This window comes from Mustela lutreola, chromosome 12 (assembly GCF_030435805.1).
Source record: "Mustela lutreola isolate mMusLut2 chromosome 12, mMusLut2.pri, whole genome shotgun sequence".
NCBI lineage: Eukaryota > Metazoa > Chordata > Mammalia > Carnivora > Mustelidae > Mustela > Mustela lutreola.
In genome coordinates, this window is record NC_081301.1 from 12,755,426 (window position 1) to 12,774,288 (window position 18,863).

An 18,863-nucleotide genomic window follows, 5' to 3' on the forward strand; every position below is an offset into this window, starting at 1 on the left:
CGAGTCCCGCATCGGGCTCTCTGCTCAGCGGGGAGTCTGCTTCCTCCTCTCTCTCTCTCTGCCTGTCTCTCTGCCTACTTGTGATCTCTCTCTGTCAAATAAATAAGTAAAATCTTTTTTAAAAAAAAGGGATTTTAAGATACTAGTTTGTATGCTCAGGAGTAACATCTGTCAGAGATCTCAATCAACGGTTCACAAACGATTTCCATCAAGAAGGGGATTTGTGAAGGAGGAAATCCCTTTTAACGTTAGAGGTTTCTGTTTGTTGTGGTTGTTTTTCACAGGTGTCAGGAAAATTTGTGGAAGACTTCAAAATAGGAAACAAGGATTACCCGACTCCTGGACCCGGAAACTGCTTTTCAGTATCCTTGAGCTACTTTTCAGCTCCTTCGATCACAAAAACCTGATTAAAAGGCATATGATTTGGGCAGGCGGGGGGAGGGGGCTCAGTCGGCTCAGACTGCCATCAGCTCAGGTCCTGATCCCAGGGTCCTGGGATCGAGCCCCACATCGGGCTCCCTGCTCAGTGGGGAGCCTGCTTCTCCCTCTGCTCCTGCCCCCCTCTCTCTCTCATGAATAAATAAACAAAATCTTAAAAAAAAAAAAAAAGCATGTGATTCTTATCCCTATTTGTAGGTAGAAACATAGATCGTGCCCAGTGGAATGCCCTTGATCATGGCCCCATGGACAGACTAGTTTCACATCTATTTGTAACATTTGTTCAGCATTTGTGATTTCCCATTATAAATGTGGCTCTTTAAATTCTCCTCCAAATGGGTTGTGACAACTGGCGGGTTTCCTCATTAATTAATGAATTTTAAAAATGCTAAACATATGTTCACTTTATTTGCGTGAGAGGCATGGTTTCATCGTTTTAATAAAATGTATCTTTTAACACAAGCATTTGTTACTTTCATAAGGAAAGGTAAAATCTAGAAACATTTAAAAAAAAGGCAGTCCAGAGATTCTCCAGAGAGCCACATCAGAATCCTGGGGAAGTGTGGGAGGGGGTGCTTCTTCTTCCTTTTTTTTTTTAAAGATTTTATTTATTTATTTGTCAGAAAGAGAGAGAGCACACAAGCAGGCAGAGGCAGAGAGAGAAGCAGGCTCCCTGCTGAGCAGGGAACCCGATGTGGGACTTGATCCCGGGACCCTAGGATCACAACCCAAACCAAAGGCAGTAGCTTAACCCACTGAGCCACCCAGGCACCCGGGAGGGGGTGCTTCTGATCTCAGTGCTGATTCCCCGATGGACCGGAAGCCCAACTTCATGCACCAGCATAATGTAAACACCAAGTGTGGGCACCCCCATCCCGGGACCCCACCCAGCCTTCCCCAGGGATCCTGTGCCCCCAGTGAGTGGGGCTTCCGGGCCCCTCATTGTCACTGACCCAGAGTCACTGGCTGGCGGGGGGAGGACGTGGCCAAAGTCAGACCACCGCCCTCTGGGTAAGGGATTCTTTCTGTTTCCGACGGACTAGGCGTCTCAGAGAGCAAGACATCCTCGGTTAATTTGTTTTCTGGGCATTTCAAGGATATATAAAAAACAAAGAAATGCCAAAAGAGAGTCACAAGAATAGCAGTAAATTTTAAAAATTTATGTTGCATACATGAATGTTTTAATACGAATTCAATAAACAGTGCTGCGTAGTTGTCCTGCTCATCAGAAAATAAGACCAGGCTGGTGTGTGACGGGTGTGCTCTGGAGACGACCTCTTCCCCTTGCCGGGGATCGAGGCACCACCCAGACCATGCGGACCACCTCTCGGGGGGATCCAGGTGTGAGTGCCCATGGAGAAGCAGTTTCAATTTTGTATATTTATTGCATACGTAGACACTTTACTGAATTGTGACTGGTTGTTGGCTGATTCCCAGGGAAATCCCAAGACAACCCCGTCTTTTGTCCTCTCTTGCCTGGTGATTATAGTTGGCTGCTGAGGCACAGTCCTACAACCGAATCTTAACTTCTTACCGCATCGGGTATGTTTCACTCTTAAGGGTGATCTTGGCTATTGGCTTGAGGTAGTCTTTCTTTTTTTTTTATAATGTGCTTTCATTAAAAAGCAAAAATACATTCAGAAAATACTGATAAGCACGGGGTGGGGGGGGCAGAATACAAGTCCTCGACCCCTCTCTGTCCGTGTTTTGCGACCAGCTCAGTGTACGTCCTTAATAATAGTAATTGTTATTTTAAGATCTTTTTTTTAAAAGATTTTATTTATTTATTTGACAGAGAGAGATCACTAGTAGGCAGAGAGAGAGGAGGAAGCAGGCTCCCTGCTGAGCAGAGAGCCCGATATGGGGCTTGAGCCCAGGACCCTGGGATCATGACCTGAGCCGAAGGCAGAGGCTTTAACCCACTGAGCCACCCAGACGCCACTTATCTTAAGATCTTTATGAGAATGATTATTATTGCTCCCAGAGCAGGTAATGTTCATTTCCGCATCAGCACCTGTGGACGGACAGGGGTGACAAACAGCATCTCTGCGGACAGTTGCAGAGACGGTCAGTCCCACCTAGAGTCGGGGCTGTTAAGACAAAGCAGACTTGCCCCAGTCCCCTAAGCTCACATATCAGCAGACATCAGACTGAAGCCCAGGGTCCTTTACGCCCAGGCTCAAGCTCTTACTTACCCTCCACTGCCTCTTAATCCAGATTTGCTTTTGCAAATAGATTTTAGAAACTAAATTCCAATCCTCCTGGACATACGGTTCTGTTACCAGCTTTTACACCCAATGTAGTGTTAACAGCTCTCGCCGTCCCTTGTTATTCCATAGATTTAATGGCTGTCCAGCTTTTTATTACATGGATAGGTTTTACTTGTTCTTAAAGGGCTCTGTACCAAAACAAGCAATGAAGACTGGTTGGGAAATATGGACACAACAATAGTACGAAGCAGAGGGCCCGTTCTCCTGTCCCATCCTGCTGAGCCCCACACGGCGGAGGAAGTCATCACTAGTTAGTAGCATGTTTATTTCCACGGCTCGGCTGTGTCACTCACTGTGTAATTTGTTTTCCTTTAAAGGTTTGGGGGCATGTGGATCTACTTCCTGCCGTTCACACCCACTAGATCGTGACCACCATTCCAGAACCATCTGTCCTTTTTCATGCACGAGAATCAAGAAGTCACCCCTGGCTCCTGGTAACAGCCACGGGGAGGGCCGGCAGTGCCGTTTTGGGGTCGGAAAAGTCCGGAGCTCGGTTTTGGGCACGTGGAGCCGGATGCCAACGGGCGATGATGCTACGTGGGCCCGTGGCCCTGGGAACGTGATGCTCAGAGAGAGGTAGAACTGGGTATGGAAACGTGCGGGTGCGTCAGAAAAGCCACGGTATGGAAATCCGTGGCTGTGTGCCCTGCTGGGGGGAGCCACGCCTACAGGAAGGGCAGGTGCTTGTCAGTTCACCCCGGGCCCCACCTGCTGCTCCGGTGACAGTCGTCGCAGGTGGCCCTGCTTCCGTCACTCACACTGCCTGCCCGCTCACGGAGGCCTTGCGTTTCGCGTTGTCAGAGAACGTTCAGAAAAATCATCCAACTTTGCAATTAAGGCAAAAGAGGGCAGCTCATCGTTCCAGTGTCCCCTGGAGTATTGGGGTTTGTTTGTTGTTTATCCTTTTTAAGTTTTATTCTTTTTTTTCCCTTTCTTTTTCTTTCTTTCTTTCTTTCTTTTTTTTTTTTAGAGTGAGCCCACCTGCATGCATGAGTGGGGTCGTGCAGACAGAGGGAAGAGAGACTTTTTAGAAAGCATTTTTATTTATTTTTTTTGCATGCATGATAGAGACAGCGAGAGTGCGAGCATGGAAGGGGGGGTGCCAGAGAGAGAAGCAGGGTTCCCACTGAGCAGGGAGCCCGATGCGGGACTCGATCTAGGACCCTGGGATCATGACCTGAGCCCAAGGCAGCCTCTTAACCAAGAGAACCACCCAGGCGCCTCTGGGGGAGGGAGTGACTTAAGTAGGCTCCACGCGCAAGCCCCGTCCCCCTGGGGCTCATCCCCAACCTGAGCAGAAGCGGGTGGGATGCCCAGGCAACAGGACACCCAGGTCTCCTTCCCCTCTTTTCTCTCCCTCAGGATTTCCCAGGAGTTGGATGTTGGCACGAGCTGGATTGAGCTTCTAGATTTTTTTTTTTTTCCCTCCCTCTGTCCCATTCTCTGCTTGTGTATTTTGCTGTACTTTCTGGAAGCGCACCCCAACTTTGTATTCCATCACTTCTACTGGATATTCTGTTTTTGTAAAGAACCTAGTAGTCTTTTCTTGATCCTCGTTTCTTTTTCGTGGCACCTGTTCTTGTTTTAGCTCCATAACGATCTTAGAGTTTGGGGTTATTACTGTTTTTTGATTTTTTTTTAATGATCTTCTCTTTCCTGCATTGTCTCTCTTTCCTGTTTCCTCTCTTGGGCTGGTTGGTTTCATCTCTCTTTCAAGTTAGAAGATTTCTTTCTTTTCTTCTCCTTCCTCCCTCCTTGTTTCCCTTCATTCTTTCTTGAGCTGTTATATTTGCAAATAGAGGCTTTATTGCCATATTGAAGCAAAGGCCCAGAGAAATTCCTATCCAGTTCCTTTTACTTACTGGAAGCTTTCCTTAGTCTGGGGGGCGGGGGTGGGGCGTTCCTGGGATGTCGGCGCTCTTCCCACTCCCACGCACGCACACAGAACATGTCGATTGCTGGGTGACGCTATGGGATGCTGGGACAGAGATGCAGTCTTGGCATTGGGGCATCTGGGGGTCTTTTCTCCAAAGCCAGTTTTCCAAAGAATGTTCCAGTCGGGTTGCCTGGGGGGATGGGCTCCGGGCATTCTGGGAGCCGTGCAGGTGAGTGTGGGGCAAGCACTACTGGGGGCAGAAGCTCACTTTACCCCCTGCCACCAGCTCGCAGACCTATACCTCACAGAGCCCTCTGCTCTGCCTCGTGTCCCCAGGTCTGGAGCATGCCTGGTTTGATTCCTCCATAGAAGAAATGTCCAGTTCCTTCCAAGGAGATGAGACGACAAAGAGAAATTTCCTGGTTGTGCAGAGCAGGGGAGGAAGCTGGGGCCTGGTTCTCCTTTTTCCCACCTGGTGTCTTGGCTCTGTCCCATCACGCTGGGACCTCTCACTCCCCAGCCTGTCGGGCGGGGCTGCTCGGCGCACCCCAATTTGTCTGTCTCCCTCCTCAGCTTCCATCTGCCAAGGCTTTTCAAATTCTCCTGTCTACTAAGCCTCCTCCCACACTCACTGCTGACCATCTTTCCAGTGCTTTCCCCATCAGGGTGGCGTTTAGGGAGTTAGAGAGATAAATGTCTGTGGTCCTTACGCTTTAATGAGAAGACGTTTCTTTCAAAAATCTAATTCTATTGATTCAATATTTATTTTTTTAAACTTCCTGATGGTAGCTTTTTTTTTTTTTCTTGTTTAAACATTTATTATTGATTTTTAGTTTTATTGCTTCGAGGCACAGAATGTGGCCCCAGCTGTGTCTTTGGGCACTTTCTGAGGATTTCATGTCTCAGTATATAGTTGACTTTGGGTCATGTTCCAAGCATACTCAGAAAGAAGGTAAGCTCTCGGGGGCAAGAATAAGGTATCCCTGCTTATTAAACGTTATGAATTATTAAAAGCCTCGGGGTTCTTATTGTCTTCTTCATCTGTAATAAACCAATAGCAGTGGTGTGTTAGTCTCAAAGGTAATTGTGTTTCTGTTGATTTTTTCTCCTTTGCATTTCCAGTTTTTGCTTTCTGTTTGATGCTACTTATTGCACACATAGAGGTTCATGGCTTCCGGACGTTAGTTAAGAGACGCCCTTTGTCAACATGATTTATCTCCTTTGCGGATACTTCTTGCATCCTGTGGTGTTTACGTGGTCCTGCCCAGCGGAGGAATGGCGGTCCTTGATCTTGAGGACCAAGGACAGCGGGATGGAGGCTCTAAGGGGGCCCAGGGGTTTGGCAAGGAGGCGGTAGAGGTTGTGGGAGGTGAAGCCCGGTGGAAATGGGCAGGGGGAGGAGCAGAGGTGACAAGGTGGAGACAGGGTCCCCGGGGCAGCACACCTTAAAGGTTGGCTGAAGGGGGTTGGGAAGAAAAGCCAGCCTGGAGCAGGTGAGCACTTCTGGTGCCGTGGGAAAGAGCAGTGGGTCTGGTTTTAGGAGCGATGCAGGCGGTGGAGGGTAGAGCCCTGGCCAGGGGCTGCCTCAGGAAGAGGGTCTCCTCCTTCCTTGTGGCTGCAGGCAGTGAGGGCTGGGAGGGAGGCTGTGCCCGGGAAGGGTCAGAGAGTCAGCGATGGAGCCTTCACCCTGCGGGCAGGATGGCCCTCTGAGCAGGCAGGGCGTCTGGCTGGGAGATAGGAAAAGAGGGGAGGGACACAGGAACCCACAGGGGCTTGGTGCGAACTGGGGTGGTTTTCGTCTGCTGTGCTCAGCCACCCAGAGAGCATAGGTCATGGGTAGACTCAGGGCTGACGTGATCAAAGGAGATTGCCAGAAAGGGGGCCCGGGAGAAGAGACCGCAGGGGCTAAGCTGGGTGGCGAAGGCAGCAAAGACACAGCAAAGACACCTGGGAGGGAAGGGGGTCTAAGGCCGGGGTACTAATGTAGACAATGGGGAGGGGTCTTCACAGGAGACCAGAGAGCTGTGGTGACCTAGGCTGATGGCCGGAGGCATGGTGGAGGGGCAGAGTCTGAGGGGTGCTGGGCAGGCACGCAGTGGTGTGGGGCAGGGGCCGAGCCAGGAGCAGCAGACGTCTGGGAGGTGGGAGGCAGCCCCTCCCCCACACGAAGCCCCTGGGTTTAGAGGCACCCACGGCCGAGAGGAACACGGGCGGGCTGGTATAGGTGGGCAGTGACATGGGGTTCTGCTACACTGTGCCACGCTGTTCTCGAACCAGGCCTCCCACTGTTTTCAAAGACAAGCACAGGCCCTGGGGTTTCTCTCTGGGAATGCTGGACAGCCGGGGTCCAAGTCCCTGGCAGGAGCCAGACACCTGTGCAGGTGACAGACGGGAAGTCTCCATTGGGGATCTGATGAGACACATCCCTGCCCCCTGTTGTATCTGGCCCCCCTTCCGAGGGGATGGACTGAGGCCTGGCCATGCCCCCTCTCAGCCAGGTGTGAACAGGACGGCACTGACCCCTTGGGGTTACTGGGCGGGGCCTGGCTCCTGCTGAGTCAGCCCCTGGCTGCAATGCCCCCCCTCCACCTGCATGGGTGCAGCCGAAGGGGTCTGGGGCTGCTTGGTTTCAGAGACCCTGGGTGGGGCCTTGCAAACGGGTCCGGCTCATTGAGAGCCACATGTTTCGGCCTTCCAGCCACTCGAAGCTTGGTTTAGCCGCTCAGCCTTGACCTGCTGGTGACACAGACCAAACTCCTGCCCCTCCCCTGGAGAAAGCATCCGAGCGAGGCAGGAGATGGTGTCTGCCACAGGATGTGCAGGAGCCATGCCATCCCCCGGAGCTGTGGGACCAGCAAAGAACTCTCTTTGGAGCTTCTTGGGGCAGGAAGGGCCCTGCAGATGGCACCAGTCCGCTCCCTAAGCGGAGAGACCCCACCTGCTGGAGGCGGCGTTCACTCGGTAAGCGGAGACCGCCACTCCCCGTGCTCTGGGAGTCTCCCCTGTCCACGACTACTGCCAGGGTGAACCCCGTGCTGCCGCCCCTCGGTAAAGCCCGCAACTCAAGAGTCACCCCTGGAAAATCTCCTGAGACACAGCTGAAGGGAGGTGAGTCAGGCTTAAAATAGCTAAATAAATCTTTAATATTTCTAATTGCAAATGTACAGAAATTGCACAGCCACACAGTTGTAGAACACCAACAACTTTCTCTGTACATTATTACATGGTTAAAAGTCACAGCCGGAAGGAGGACCTCCAGCCAAGACTCCGACGTTTGCATTTTTTTCTTTTTCACATACTTACAAAAGGGGGAACAAGGAGGTGGTGTGGGGCTGGGGGTGGCTTTGGGGCCAAAGGTGTAGAAAAGAGGGTCTGTTTCCCTGGACAGCCTGCCTTCCGCGGATGGGCGGGGGGCAGGGAGAGAGGCGTACCCCGGGGCAGATGCTCTGGGGGGAGGGGGGGTGGAGCTCTGGTCTTGGTTCCCCACCCCCCTTTCTGGGCAGTCGGAAAAAAGTCTTCACTTATAGGAAGTTTAGCAGTTTCCTTCACCCTAAACGTAAGAGTTAAGCAAAAAAGTCAGGCCTCTCTGTGTTGGCAGGGGAGGAGCGCTAGCTGTCTCTGGCAGACTCTGGGCCTGGGGCCCCACTGGGCCTGGGGCTTACCTTACCAGAGCAGGGCCTGCCTTCCCTCCCTCCCCTTCCCTCTGGCCCTCAGACAAACCGGCCCAACCCTGGGACAAGGGTTCTGCGTGGCTGGGACAGAAGCCACTTTGCTGGTCCCGTCAGGGTGCATGTCCCCAGCAACCCATCCAGACCGCACGCTGCGAAGCCAGCAAGTGCATGCTGCGGGTAGGGAAACCCCAACACCCGATCCCAAACCTCTTCTTCCTGCCCAATACTGTTCTCTAGATTAAAAAATAAAATACACACCATCGGAGAGCAGCGGTCCCGGGCAGCCCTCGGCAGCACCAGGACTAAAGACTATGTACAACCATTAGGTGAAATAGTTACATTACAGTCGAACACCAAGAACATTTACAAAAATTGTCAGACTTGCAATTCAGATAAAAATCTGTGAAGAGTCTGTACACTTTTACAGTTTTTGCACTAAGTAAATAAGGCTCTCGGCCTGAGAGCTCACAACCCACGCCAAGGGCCGCCAGCACCAGACCCGCGCTGGCCTCCTCCACCCGGGGCCCCGGGAACCTCCCCCGTATTGCTAAGAGGCGCTCAGTCCGAGGTTGCTCTACGAGGCATCGAGGCATTGGTGGGAGAGGGGTGGGGGGAAGAGGGGAGGAGACCGAACCAGAGGACGTCACTGGGGCTGGGCCCTGCCTGTGTGGGCAAGAGTGGGGGCAGCGCCATAGCCCCCACGGCCTTCCTTCCTGAGGTCTGTGACCCTTGGGGGGCCTGCCCTCTCCTCACCGGCCGATCTCTGGCCACACCGAACTGCAGGCTGCATCTGAGAGGCCCCTCCAGGGACACGGGCCAGGACGGGGTGCTGCACGATCTGGGCCACCCTTCCCGCACTCCCCGACCCGGCGGGCTCTGCGGGGACCTCGGCCCCTGGCAGCAGCAGGCCGCCAGTCCCAGGGCCGGGAAGGGCTCAGGCTCTTTCCGAGGGTCTCCCCAGCTTCCCGAGGCTGAGGCGGAGGGGGTGGCTCCGCGGCCCTGCGGCTGGGCAAACAACCAGCTCTGGCCCGAGTTTACCCAGGGCTGGGGGCAGGGACAGGAGGGACCGAGAGACCCAAGCCCCTGCCCACCTATGTCCCGCAAGAGGGGGGAGCAGGGAGGGCTGAGAAGCCACAGAACAGCCTAGAGCTGGGGAAAGCCAGCCCCAGCCGTGCCCCTGTCCTGTCTGCAGCGCCTGGGTCCTCGGCTGGGGGCCCGGGAAGGGTGAGGAGGCAGCCAGCCGCACACACGGGGCCTGGTGCAGGCCGCTGCTGTCTTGGAGAGGGAGCAAGGCTAACATCCTCCAGGGCTGCTATTTCCCATGCAGTGCGCACGCTCAATTTAAAAGGCCCCTGTGTTCCAGCAAGCGAGCAAGCGGGCTTTTGTTTCTAATGCATACTGTGAAAGGAAAAAAAATCACAGTTATCCACCTTCTCAGGGCCTGCTGGCATCAGACTTTCTTTCCACCATCCATCAGGGAAGGTCGGCCTTTCTTTTGGGGTGAGCACCAGCTGGCCACTCCCCGCGCGGCCACCACGTCCTGACGCGCCAGCCCCGGGAGGAGGGCGGGTACCAGGCACAGGGCCATCTGGGCCGGCTCCGCCCAGATCTTTGGCTTTGGGGAGGCCCGGAGGGTCAACCTGGGCCCAGGGGGGCAAGTGAGGGAGGCTCTGGAACCTCTCCACAGAGATGAGGGCCCAGAAGAACAAGCCAGGATCCTCACTGGGTCTATTTGGCAACATGAATGGCGGGGGGGGGGGGGGGCGCGATTTAGGGAGTCTGGGGACAGGTACATGGGAAGTCCTCGGTTCCTCACAGCCAGGAAGGGTCCCCGGAAGGACTGCATGCAGGGGCAGGTGCTGAGGGCGGAGCCCTGTGGGGACAGGAACTCTGATGGCTCCATCCCTCCCACCCTCTCCCTGCCTGCCAACTGGCCCGGCAGCCCCGGGAAGCGACCAGGAAGCAACGGGCAAGTCCCCCAGGGCAGGGGCAGGGGCCGGGGCTGGGGCCGGGGCCCCCGCCTCTTCAGTCCTCCACCTCTGCGGTGCTCCCCTCTGCACTGCTCCCTCCCGAGGGAGGGTGTAGGGGCTACATGCACTTGGCCAGGTCAAGAAAGAAAGGTGACACACACCAAATTCAATAACCAACAGAGACATATTTTGGCAGGCCCCTGCTCCCACCAGGCCATCCCCTCAACAGCGTGCAGTCTCCTTGGCCTGCACCGAACTCGCTTCTCGGGCCAGAAGAGAGGGGAGCAGGCCCGCGCCGCGTCAGTTTGTCGAGGCTCCCTCCGTGGCACCTCCTGGACCGCAGGTGGAGGGAAAGGGGGGGGAGCCTGGGCCTCCCGCCCCCGCGCTGGGGCTCCCCGGGCTGAGGTCTGCCCTGCGCCACCACAGTCCTCCCTCCTCGGGCAGGTTAACAGTGGCTGCTGTTTCGGAACTCGCCGTTCTCGGTAATCTGCAATTTGGTGGGGTTGGTGGGGGAGACGCCGTTACGGGCTTGCATGCTGTACCTCTCTTTCAGCTGCGTCAGGGCGCTCATGAGGCGGGCGTTGGCGGCGTCCAGCGAGGCGATGCGCTTCTCCTGGGGGCAAAGAGGGCATCAGTTGGGGCCGCAGGGGGCTGTGCTGGGACAGGGGTCTTCCCAGGGCTGTCGGTGGGGAGGACTGCGAGCCCAGGGCGTGTGAAGGGCGGTAAAGGGGCTGAGGTCATGGGGCCGTGGGTGTGTGGAGAGGAGGCCGGGGAGCAGGCGGCCTCAGTGCCGTGGCCTGAGACCTTAAGCCAGCCTTCCTGGGTCTCTCACATCACTGCTTCTCCCCAGAGCGGCCCAGTGGTGTTGTCCACCAGGTACAAGGGTACGAGGTCTGTGCCCTCGCTCACATGCGTGTAAGTGACACAGAGGTCACAGCTCCTGGCTGGTCCGTGCTGCTCAGAATCTGAGCAAGGCCTGGCCCTGTTCCTGGGTGAGTGAGGGGGAGGAGTGCAGGGAAGGCGAACGGAGGCCAGAGTGTCTTCTGGGCCTGCTCTCTCAAGTCCCCCGGGAAGCCACAGTTCTGAACTAGAGCCCCTCTGCTCTGTCCGCCCAGCCTGCTGTCACCCCATGCCGTCCCCAGTCCCCTCCTGAAAGCTTCCACTCTTGGGTCAGTACCCACCAAGTCACCCCAGTAGGGCGGGAGGTGCCCCACCCTTTCCAGAGCCTGTGCTAGTGAGCTTGTGATCCACTGAGACCCCGAAGCCGGACTTCTCGGATCAGAGAGCCTGGCCTCCTGTCCCTCCTCAGCTTTTACAGTGGGGGTATGACTGGGGGCGAGGAGATGTCCAAATCAGCCCGCTCCTTCCCCCAGGTCCTTCAACACCTCTGGCTGACCAAAGGGCCAGAACCCACCTGGGCGTCAATGATCTTCTGTTTGGAGTCTACCGCTGCTTGCATCTCAGCATGGTCCTTCTTCAGTTCCTCCTCCACTGACATCAGCCTGTGACCAGACAGAAGGACAGTCCAGCTGGCACTCAAGGGAGCAGCTAAGGAGGTGGGGCGGGGGGAGGGGGCTTGTGGGAAGAAGCCATCACACGGGCACAGAGGGCACATACTAGAAGAGCCCGTTCAGCGGGCCTCCAACCACTGACAAGAGATGGGTCTGTTCCTTCTTATACTTAACCTGCTCCAGACTCTGTTCCCAAATTCCCCAGAAGCCCTTGGAGGTGCCCATTTCTAGATGTTCTTCCAGGAGCCACAGTAGGTGAGGAGGGGGTTAGATCTTCACCGCCCCCCAGAGCAAGGCAGGGGGTGTAGTGTCAGAAGATCCAATCTATGGCATAGGGGGAGGATTAAAACTCTGCAGGGCTCTAGGGCTTTCTCCACCCATCCACATTCACCAAGACTACGCTAAGACGGGTGCGGCACTCGACATAGTGAGATGAATAGAGATCTCCATCACTCAAAAAGTTACAAGGTGGCAGGGATACAGACAGGCAGACACCAGCCATGCCCCGCACGGGAGGCCTGGAGGCCATGGGAACGAGAACAGGGAGTAGGTAACTGTCCTGGAGGGTGGGGTGGGGTATCAACAGGGTCTGAAGGTGTGGTAACGAGTAGGGGAGACGGGAGGAATGCCGTGTGCAGAAGCCCAGAGCTAAGGCACGTGTGTGTCTGTCATCAGCTGCTCCTTCCCTGAAACCCCTCCTGGCCTCACCTCGTGGTGCACCTGTCAATCACAGTGGCTCATACCTACCTTCTGACTCTCTTGCATTAGTTTCTGGACTCCACACTCTCTGGGTCTGCCTCCTAGCTGGCAGGCCACTACTCTGCCGATGCCTGTTGCCCCTGCCCCCAGCATGTCAGGGCCCTGCGGGGTCAGTCCCAGTGCCCGTTGTTCTTGTTCCCCACGCTCTTCTCAGACAAGCTCACCTGCTCCCAGGGCTTCGTGCCCATTGCTACCTGCACAACTTCTCCAGGCCTGCAGAGCTGTAACCTAACCCCCGGGGGAGCCCCTGATGCAGAAGGAGCACGGGGAGGTCAATTGTGCTAGGGCAAGTACCCATGGGGCCTTGTGCGAAGTCAACAGGATTAGCAGTCAGGGAGCACTGACCAGGAGGAAGGGGTGAAGGGCCACACCAAGGGGGGTTCCTTGTCACAGTAAGATCAGACACTGAGTAAATCCTGTAGGAAGTAGGGAGGGAAGACCAGGGAGCAGAGGGGCACCGAATGGCATCAATCCGAAGGGAAATTACACTAGGGGAGAGAGACATGGGCTTCCAGTTGGTGGGAAAACAGGGACTGGGTTTACCCTCCTGCCATCAAACAATAATACTAAGAAACTAGAAATCCAAATGAAAATATGAAAAAAAAAAAAAAAAAAAAAAAAAGGCTTCCCGGCTATGATCAACAGGCAGTGCGTCCTAAGGAAAGGGAATGCGTGAGCTGAGCCCCGCTCACGGCCTGGAGTGTCCAGGTCAAACAAAAGGGAAGTAATGTCATGGAGCTGAGGAGAGCCAGGGAAGCAGTGCCCAAGAAGAAGACACAGGGAAAAGTCCACGTATCTCCTGAGAGTTCCCCTTGATTCTTCAGCTGGGGATGGGTCTGCAGACCTGTGAGAACACAGCCAGGCTGGGGCAGGAACCACGGGAACATTAGAATAAACAACCCCAAGGAGAGCTCACACTCCTACCTGGCAGAGTAGAAAGACATACTAACACGGGGACATAAAGTAGACTCCCCAGAAGGAAAGTGGAGCCAGGTTAGGTTAAATTAGAGGCTGTCCAGACCCACCCCAACAAAGCTTAAACGTAAGCCTCCAACGAATCAAACTAATTCCAAATAACCTCATTGTGTCCCAGAACAAAGCCTCAGAAATATTTAAAAGAACACAAAATATCCCACACCTACATAAAAGTCACAATGTCTGGCATCCAACCAAAAATCACCAAGCGTAAGAGAAAGAGAAAAATAGAATCAATAACCAGGAAGAAAATTAATAAAAACAGACTCAGAAATGTCACAGACGACAGAATTAGTAGACGTTGAAACAGCCATTGTAAATATATTCCACGTGTTTGAGAAGATACAGAGGAAAGCCTAAGTATGATGAGAAGAGAAATGGACAGAATTTAAACCAAGCTGAAAGTCTGAAAGTGAAAAATACAGTATCTGAAATGAAATGAAAAAATACTAGGTAGGATTAATAACAGATTAGACACTGAAGAAGAAATGATTATTAATCTTGCAGACCCAGGGATAGAAATCTCCTGATATACAATGGAGGGGAAAAAGTATAAAAAGGGGGCACCTGGGTGGCTCAGTGGGTCACACCTCTGCCTTTGGCTCAGGTCAGGGTCTCAGGGTGCTGGGATAGAGCCCCGCATCCAGTCCCGTATCCAGCCCTGCATGAGGCTTTCCACTCTGCGGGGAGCCTGCTTCCCCGTCTCCCACTGCCTACCTCTGCCTACATGTGATCTCTCTCTCTCTCACTTTGTCAAATAAATATTTAAAGTCTTTTTAAAAAAGTTTAAAAAGAACACACTGGAGCTTCAGAGTAATGTGGGATAATATAAAGCAGCCTAATGTATACGGGATGGGATTCCTAGAGGAAGGATGGCATACCTACAGATTCAAGAGCTCAAACCCAAGAAACATGAAGAAAACCATGCCAAGGATCATCATAATCAAATTATCAGCAATCAACAATAAAAAAAGAAAATCTTAAAAAAAGTCAGAGAATAAAGACAGTTTAAATACAAAGGAACAAAAGTAATGACAGAATCCCTACTATTACAGTCGGACAGGGCCCAACTGGGCCCACTGCCTGTTTTTGTAAATAGCCACACCACACGCACAGTTCTGCTCAAATAGCGTGGCTGAACACTTACAGAGGCCATATGGTCTTGCAAGGCCTAAAATATTTATTATCTGCCCCTTTATGGGAAGTCACCAACTCTTGCCCTAAAGTGACAGAGATATAGCTAATAAGCCAGTAAGAAATAAAATACAATCATAAAAATGCTCAATCCAAAAGAATGCAGAAAAAAAGGAACAGAACAGATGGTAGGAATAGAAAACAGTAGCAAGATAGAGATTTAAACCCAATTATATTGATTATTACATTAAATATAAATGGTCTAAACACTCCAATTAAAAGGCAAAATAACTGCCAGATTAGACAAAAAGCAAAAACTGAAAAGGTGTCTACAAAAGAAACTTATTTATATAGAAAGACACAGATTGGTTCCAAGGCTAATACTAATCAGAATAAAGTTGGTATATCTAAAATCAACATCAAAGTAGATTCCAAAGTATTATGAGAGATAAAGAAGGTGATTTTATAACAATAAAGATGCCAGTTCATCACCAGCACATAACAATCCTAGATGTGGATGCAGAGTTTCAGTGTACATGAAGCAAAAATGAAAGAAAAAAGAAATACACAAATCCACAATTACGATTAAAACCTTCAATATTCTTTTCTCAGTAAGTAATAGAACAATGAGCACTTAACAAGTAGGCAAAAAACTAGTAATAACATAGGAGAATTCAAACCATGCTACCAACAAAATCGATAAGCAACATTTCCATTAGGGAGGAAGAACAGCGGGATGGGTTAGTAGAAATAAATGTATTAAGCAAGCCACTGAATTCAGAGACCACGCAGCCTTCAGAGAAGAGAAAGGATGAGGAGGTGGTGGTTAGTTTGAGAAGCATTTCCATTCTTGAAACCACACACATGAAGAGAGCTGAGAACAGAGCTGGCTGTCAAGTGAACGGTGGATTTCTAGCCAGCCCAGTTATAGGCCCTCTGCTCATGCTAACCATTTAACAATGAACAAACCCACAGGTAAGCGAAGCAAACAATAATTAGGAGCAGAGAAACAGGCAGCCTAAAGAGGAAGCACCTGGGAAGGGTTACTATAGTGGATGAAGAGGGGTGGTGGGGGAGAACCGTCCTGGCTCTGGCAGGCCTGCAAAGCCTGTCCAGATGACAGACTTGAATCATGCAAACAAACAAGCTGCAAAACCCACAGCGTGTCCTCCTCAACCTATTACTGTCGTGAAGAAGTGAACATCACGACTGGGACACCATGGGACGGCCAGGATGTTACACCTTTACTGCACTCCCCACCTACAGACACGAACGAGGGTGTACCCGCCCCACCCATGGGTGCAGACAGAGAGAGACAGCATGTGATATCCAAGCCATCAACAGAGATGAGAGTCAGCATCGAAGCCAACAGAGATCTTTGCTGGATCCCTCACCTTCCAACTCAATAGATCCCAAACTGGCATGGTTGGGATGCCTAAACTCCCAAGGACCCTAATCTCAGCAACTGGCACCGAGAGACACCCCGATGCTCTTGGTAGAAATCTGGGGTCATTCTGCCTCCTTCTCCTTCACCCACTGAATGTAACTGACTTATCCCCACTTTTCCTGCCCTGAGTTGGGTCCTCACTGTGTTTCCTGGCACCTCCAATCCCACCTCCCCTGACAGTGCTCCCCAAGAGCACAGGACTCCTTCCAGGAGTCACAGGCCATGTCAGCTGGCCTTGGCTGACCTCCTGCTGGATCCAACTCTGCATTCTACCATCAGTACACACTGATGGCGGGGCTCCCCACGCCCCAGGCTGCTTCCCACCTCCAGGCCTGTGCCACACTGTCCCTGTCCCCTGGGACACTCTCCTCCTTCCACTCCCATCTCCCCCTGCAGCTGATCAGCCCTTCCTCCCTTCAGGAGGGCGGTGCAAAGGTCTGCCCACTGTGTGTGTGAGTGGGGGTGGGGAGTGGGACCAGAACTGGCCCAGAGCAGGAGAAGGCTGTCCTCACCTGCTGATGATGCCCTTCATCTGGATGTCCTTGTCCTCCTGCTGCCGCCGGAGCCTCTCCTCACCCTCCTCCAGCCGCGCCTGGTACTCTAGCACCAGCTTCTGCGTCGTCTCCTCCTGGCACTTGAACAGGGTCTCATACTCTTCCAGCTTCTTGGTAGAGATTCGCAGCTTGTCCTGCAGCACCGCCAGGTCCTACCAGGAGGGCAGCGTGCCACGGGCACAGCACCCAGGACAGAGAGCACAGCCTCGTGAGCCCGAGCAGGAGCGCAGGGTGGGAGGGAGCCCAGCTCGGGATGTACCAGCGGTCTTCACCACCTCAGCCCACTGGACACAGTGAGGAGATGCCTTCGGGGCCCAGCCAGAAGGGCCAGGGTGAGACTCCAAGCCTGTCCCCGCCCAGGGCTCCTCCCCTCCTAACTCCCACCCCTGCAGCCTGATCTTACAGCTATGAGGGAATGAAGATTCAAACCTAAATCTCAGAAGCAAGGATTGAACTAGAGCACTGAGTTTTTTAAAAATAATAAACAAATGTTAAAACACACTTTTGAATATATTGAGATCTGACAGTGCCCTGAGAGATAGGGACTCCATAGGAGGGGGAACCGAGGCCTCAGAAGGTTCTCCAATCCCATGGGGACTGACCCGTGGGGTGAGACCCTAGCCTCCCAGCCTCTACTCGACCATAAAGCAAGGGCAGTGGCATGGGGAAGTGAGGGGGCAGAGAGGCTAAAGGTAAGGTGGGGTTGACACCAAGGGGTTGGGGGCCAGGGTGCTGCAACAATATGGGACTGGGGAGGCAGGGGGAGCCTCTCCTGGAGTCCTAGGCAATGCAAGCCTAGGACTTTGGCAAAGGACCACCCGAAAGTTGGGAAGGCAGCAAGTCCAGATGCTGGTCAGAGGCCCAGCCCCAGCCCAAGCTAAGCTCCTGAAGCAAAGCTGGACCCACAGGAGAGCCTGGCTGCAGGACAGATGACCCTGGCCCATCCCAAGTGTTGCTCAGCCACCAGAGCCGGGTAGAGAGCATCCTTCCTGACAGAGGCAGTGCCATGTCTCCAGGGAGCTCGAGAGAAAAAGGTCTCCCCCGGATCTGCCTGTAGGGGTTAGCAGCAGAGAGGATAAGAGAAGCAGTAGCTCGTTCAGCCACGGAACGGCAAGGAAAGAGGGCACTCCAGCTGCAGCCTGATCTGTGCAAGTCACAAACGGGACTCTGGGTCTCCGAGAGGTGCAATAGCCCAGCCCCAGGCTCACAAAGGGAGTCAGGGCTAAGGCTGGCCCAACTTGCTGCCCAACCGAACTCTGGCTCTTGGAGCACCGAGCCCCGTGTCGCCCTGCCCCCTTCACGTAATTATGGTGAAAGCAGGTGGATGCAGTGGACTAAGGGGATGGTGGAGGGTGGCGGAATGCGGCATGGACGTGAACGTCACCCTAGGCCGGGGGAGGGAGAGCTGCCCCCCTGACCTCCGTGCCCTCGCCTGAGAGGCTGCTAAAGGCTTTCCTAGGGCTGAGGCAAGGGCATCTAGGGGAGTGGAAGAAGTGGCTGCCATTCTGAGGTGGCTCTGTGCTGGGTCCTGCGTCTTCTGGGCTCTGGCCCGCAGGAGGACACAAGAACCAGCCGTGGAACCACGGCAGTTGCCATGACAACGGGCAGAATTTGGGAGGACAGAAGCCCCCCCACCGCCCCACTAATTGCTAGATGTGTGTGGTGGGTGGAGTCTGGGTATTTCAGAACTGTTTTCCCCCCAGCGGGAAGAAAACCTCTCAGTAGCAGTTGGACCCTTTACCTGGCTCTTTCTCTCTCATGTCCTGGTGGAGACAGGAACTGGGCAAGAGCCAGGCTCTGGATAGGTGCAAACCCAGAGTGGGGGGCCTGGTTGGGGACAGCCCTCCCCACTGTCTCGGGGAACCACACCTCTCTGCCCCCTCATGCACGAAACTCCCTATGACGGTCTCCATGTGCGTCTCTGGCACTCCCAGCCCGCAAGTCCCAGCCTCGCAGAAGCTCGGTGGCCTGGTCACTCAGGGAAGGGGTTCCCAGAGGTCTGAGGACTAGGAACCAGAATCTGGATTCTGTACAATCTCCAGCCGAGCCTCACGTACAGCCGGTACAGGAATTCTTAGTTCTAAGCAAAATTCCTCTTGCTGCTCTTTTTCCAGAGTCCACGGCTGATGTCCGTATGGAGGACCAGGGGTGGAGAGGGGACTGGCCATACGCAGGGAACAAGCAGTACCTCTCATTCAGGGCTCGAGGGGAGAGAACGTTGCCAGTGGCCATAGGCAGGCAGCCCCGCCCTACCCCGA

At 53.5% G+C, this 18,863-nt stretch overlaps 1 protein-coding gene across 11 annotated transcripts in view; it reads right to left on the reverse strand.

The window, feature by feature from the left end:
- Nucleotides 1-7,703: 7,703 nt before the first annotated feature.
- Nucleotides 7,704-18,863, reverse strand: part of DAB2IP (DAB2 interacting protein) — a 189,418-nt gene continuing 178,258 nt past the window's right edge. For 10 of the 11 annotated variants that reach the window (XM_059142886.1, XM_059142883.1, XM_059142891.1 and 7 more), the window contains 3 exons: nucleotides 16,564-16,757; nucleotides 11,640-11,727; nucleotides 7,704-10,838 (listed from right to left, as the gene is read on the reverse strand). In XM_059142886.1, coding sequence (XP_058998869.1) covers nucleotides 10,671-10,838; nucleotides 11,640-11,727; nucleotides 16,564-16,757 — 450 coding nt within the window. In that variant the 3' untranslated portion in view covers nucleotides 7,704-10,670. The remainder of the gene's footprint in view (nucleotides 10,839-11,639; nucleotides 11,728-16,563; nucleotides 16,758-18,863) is intronic. The other variant, XM_059142887.1, reaches the window with a different exon arrangement.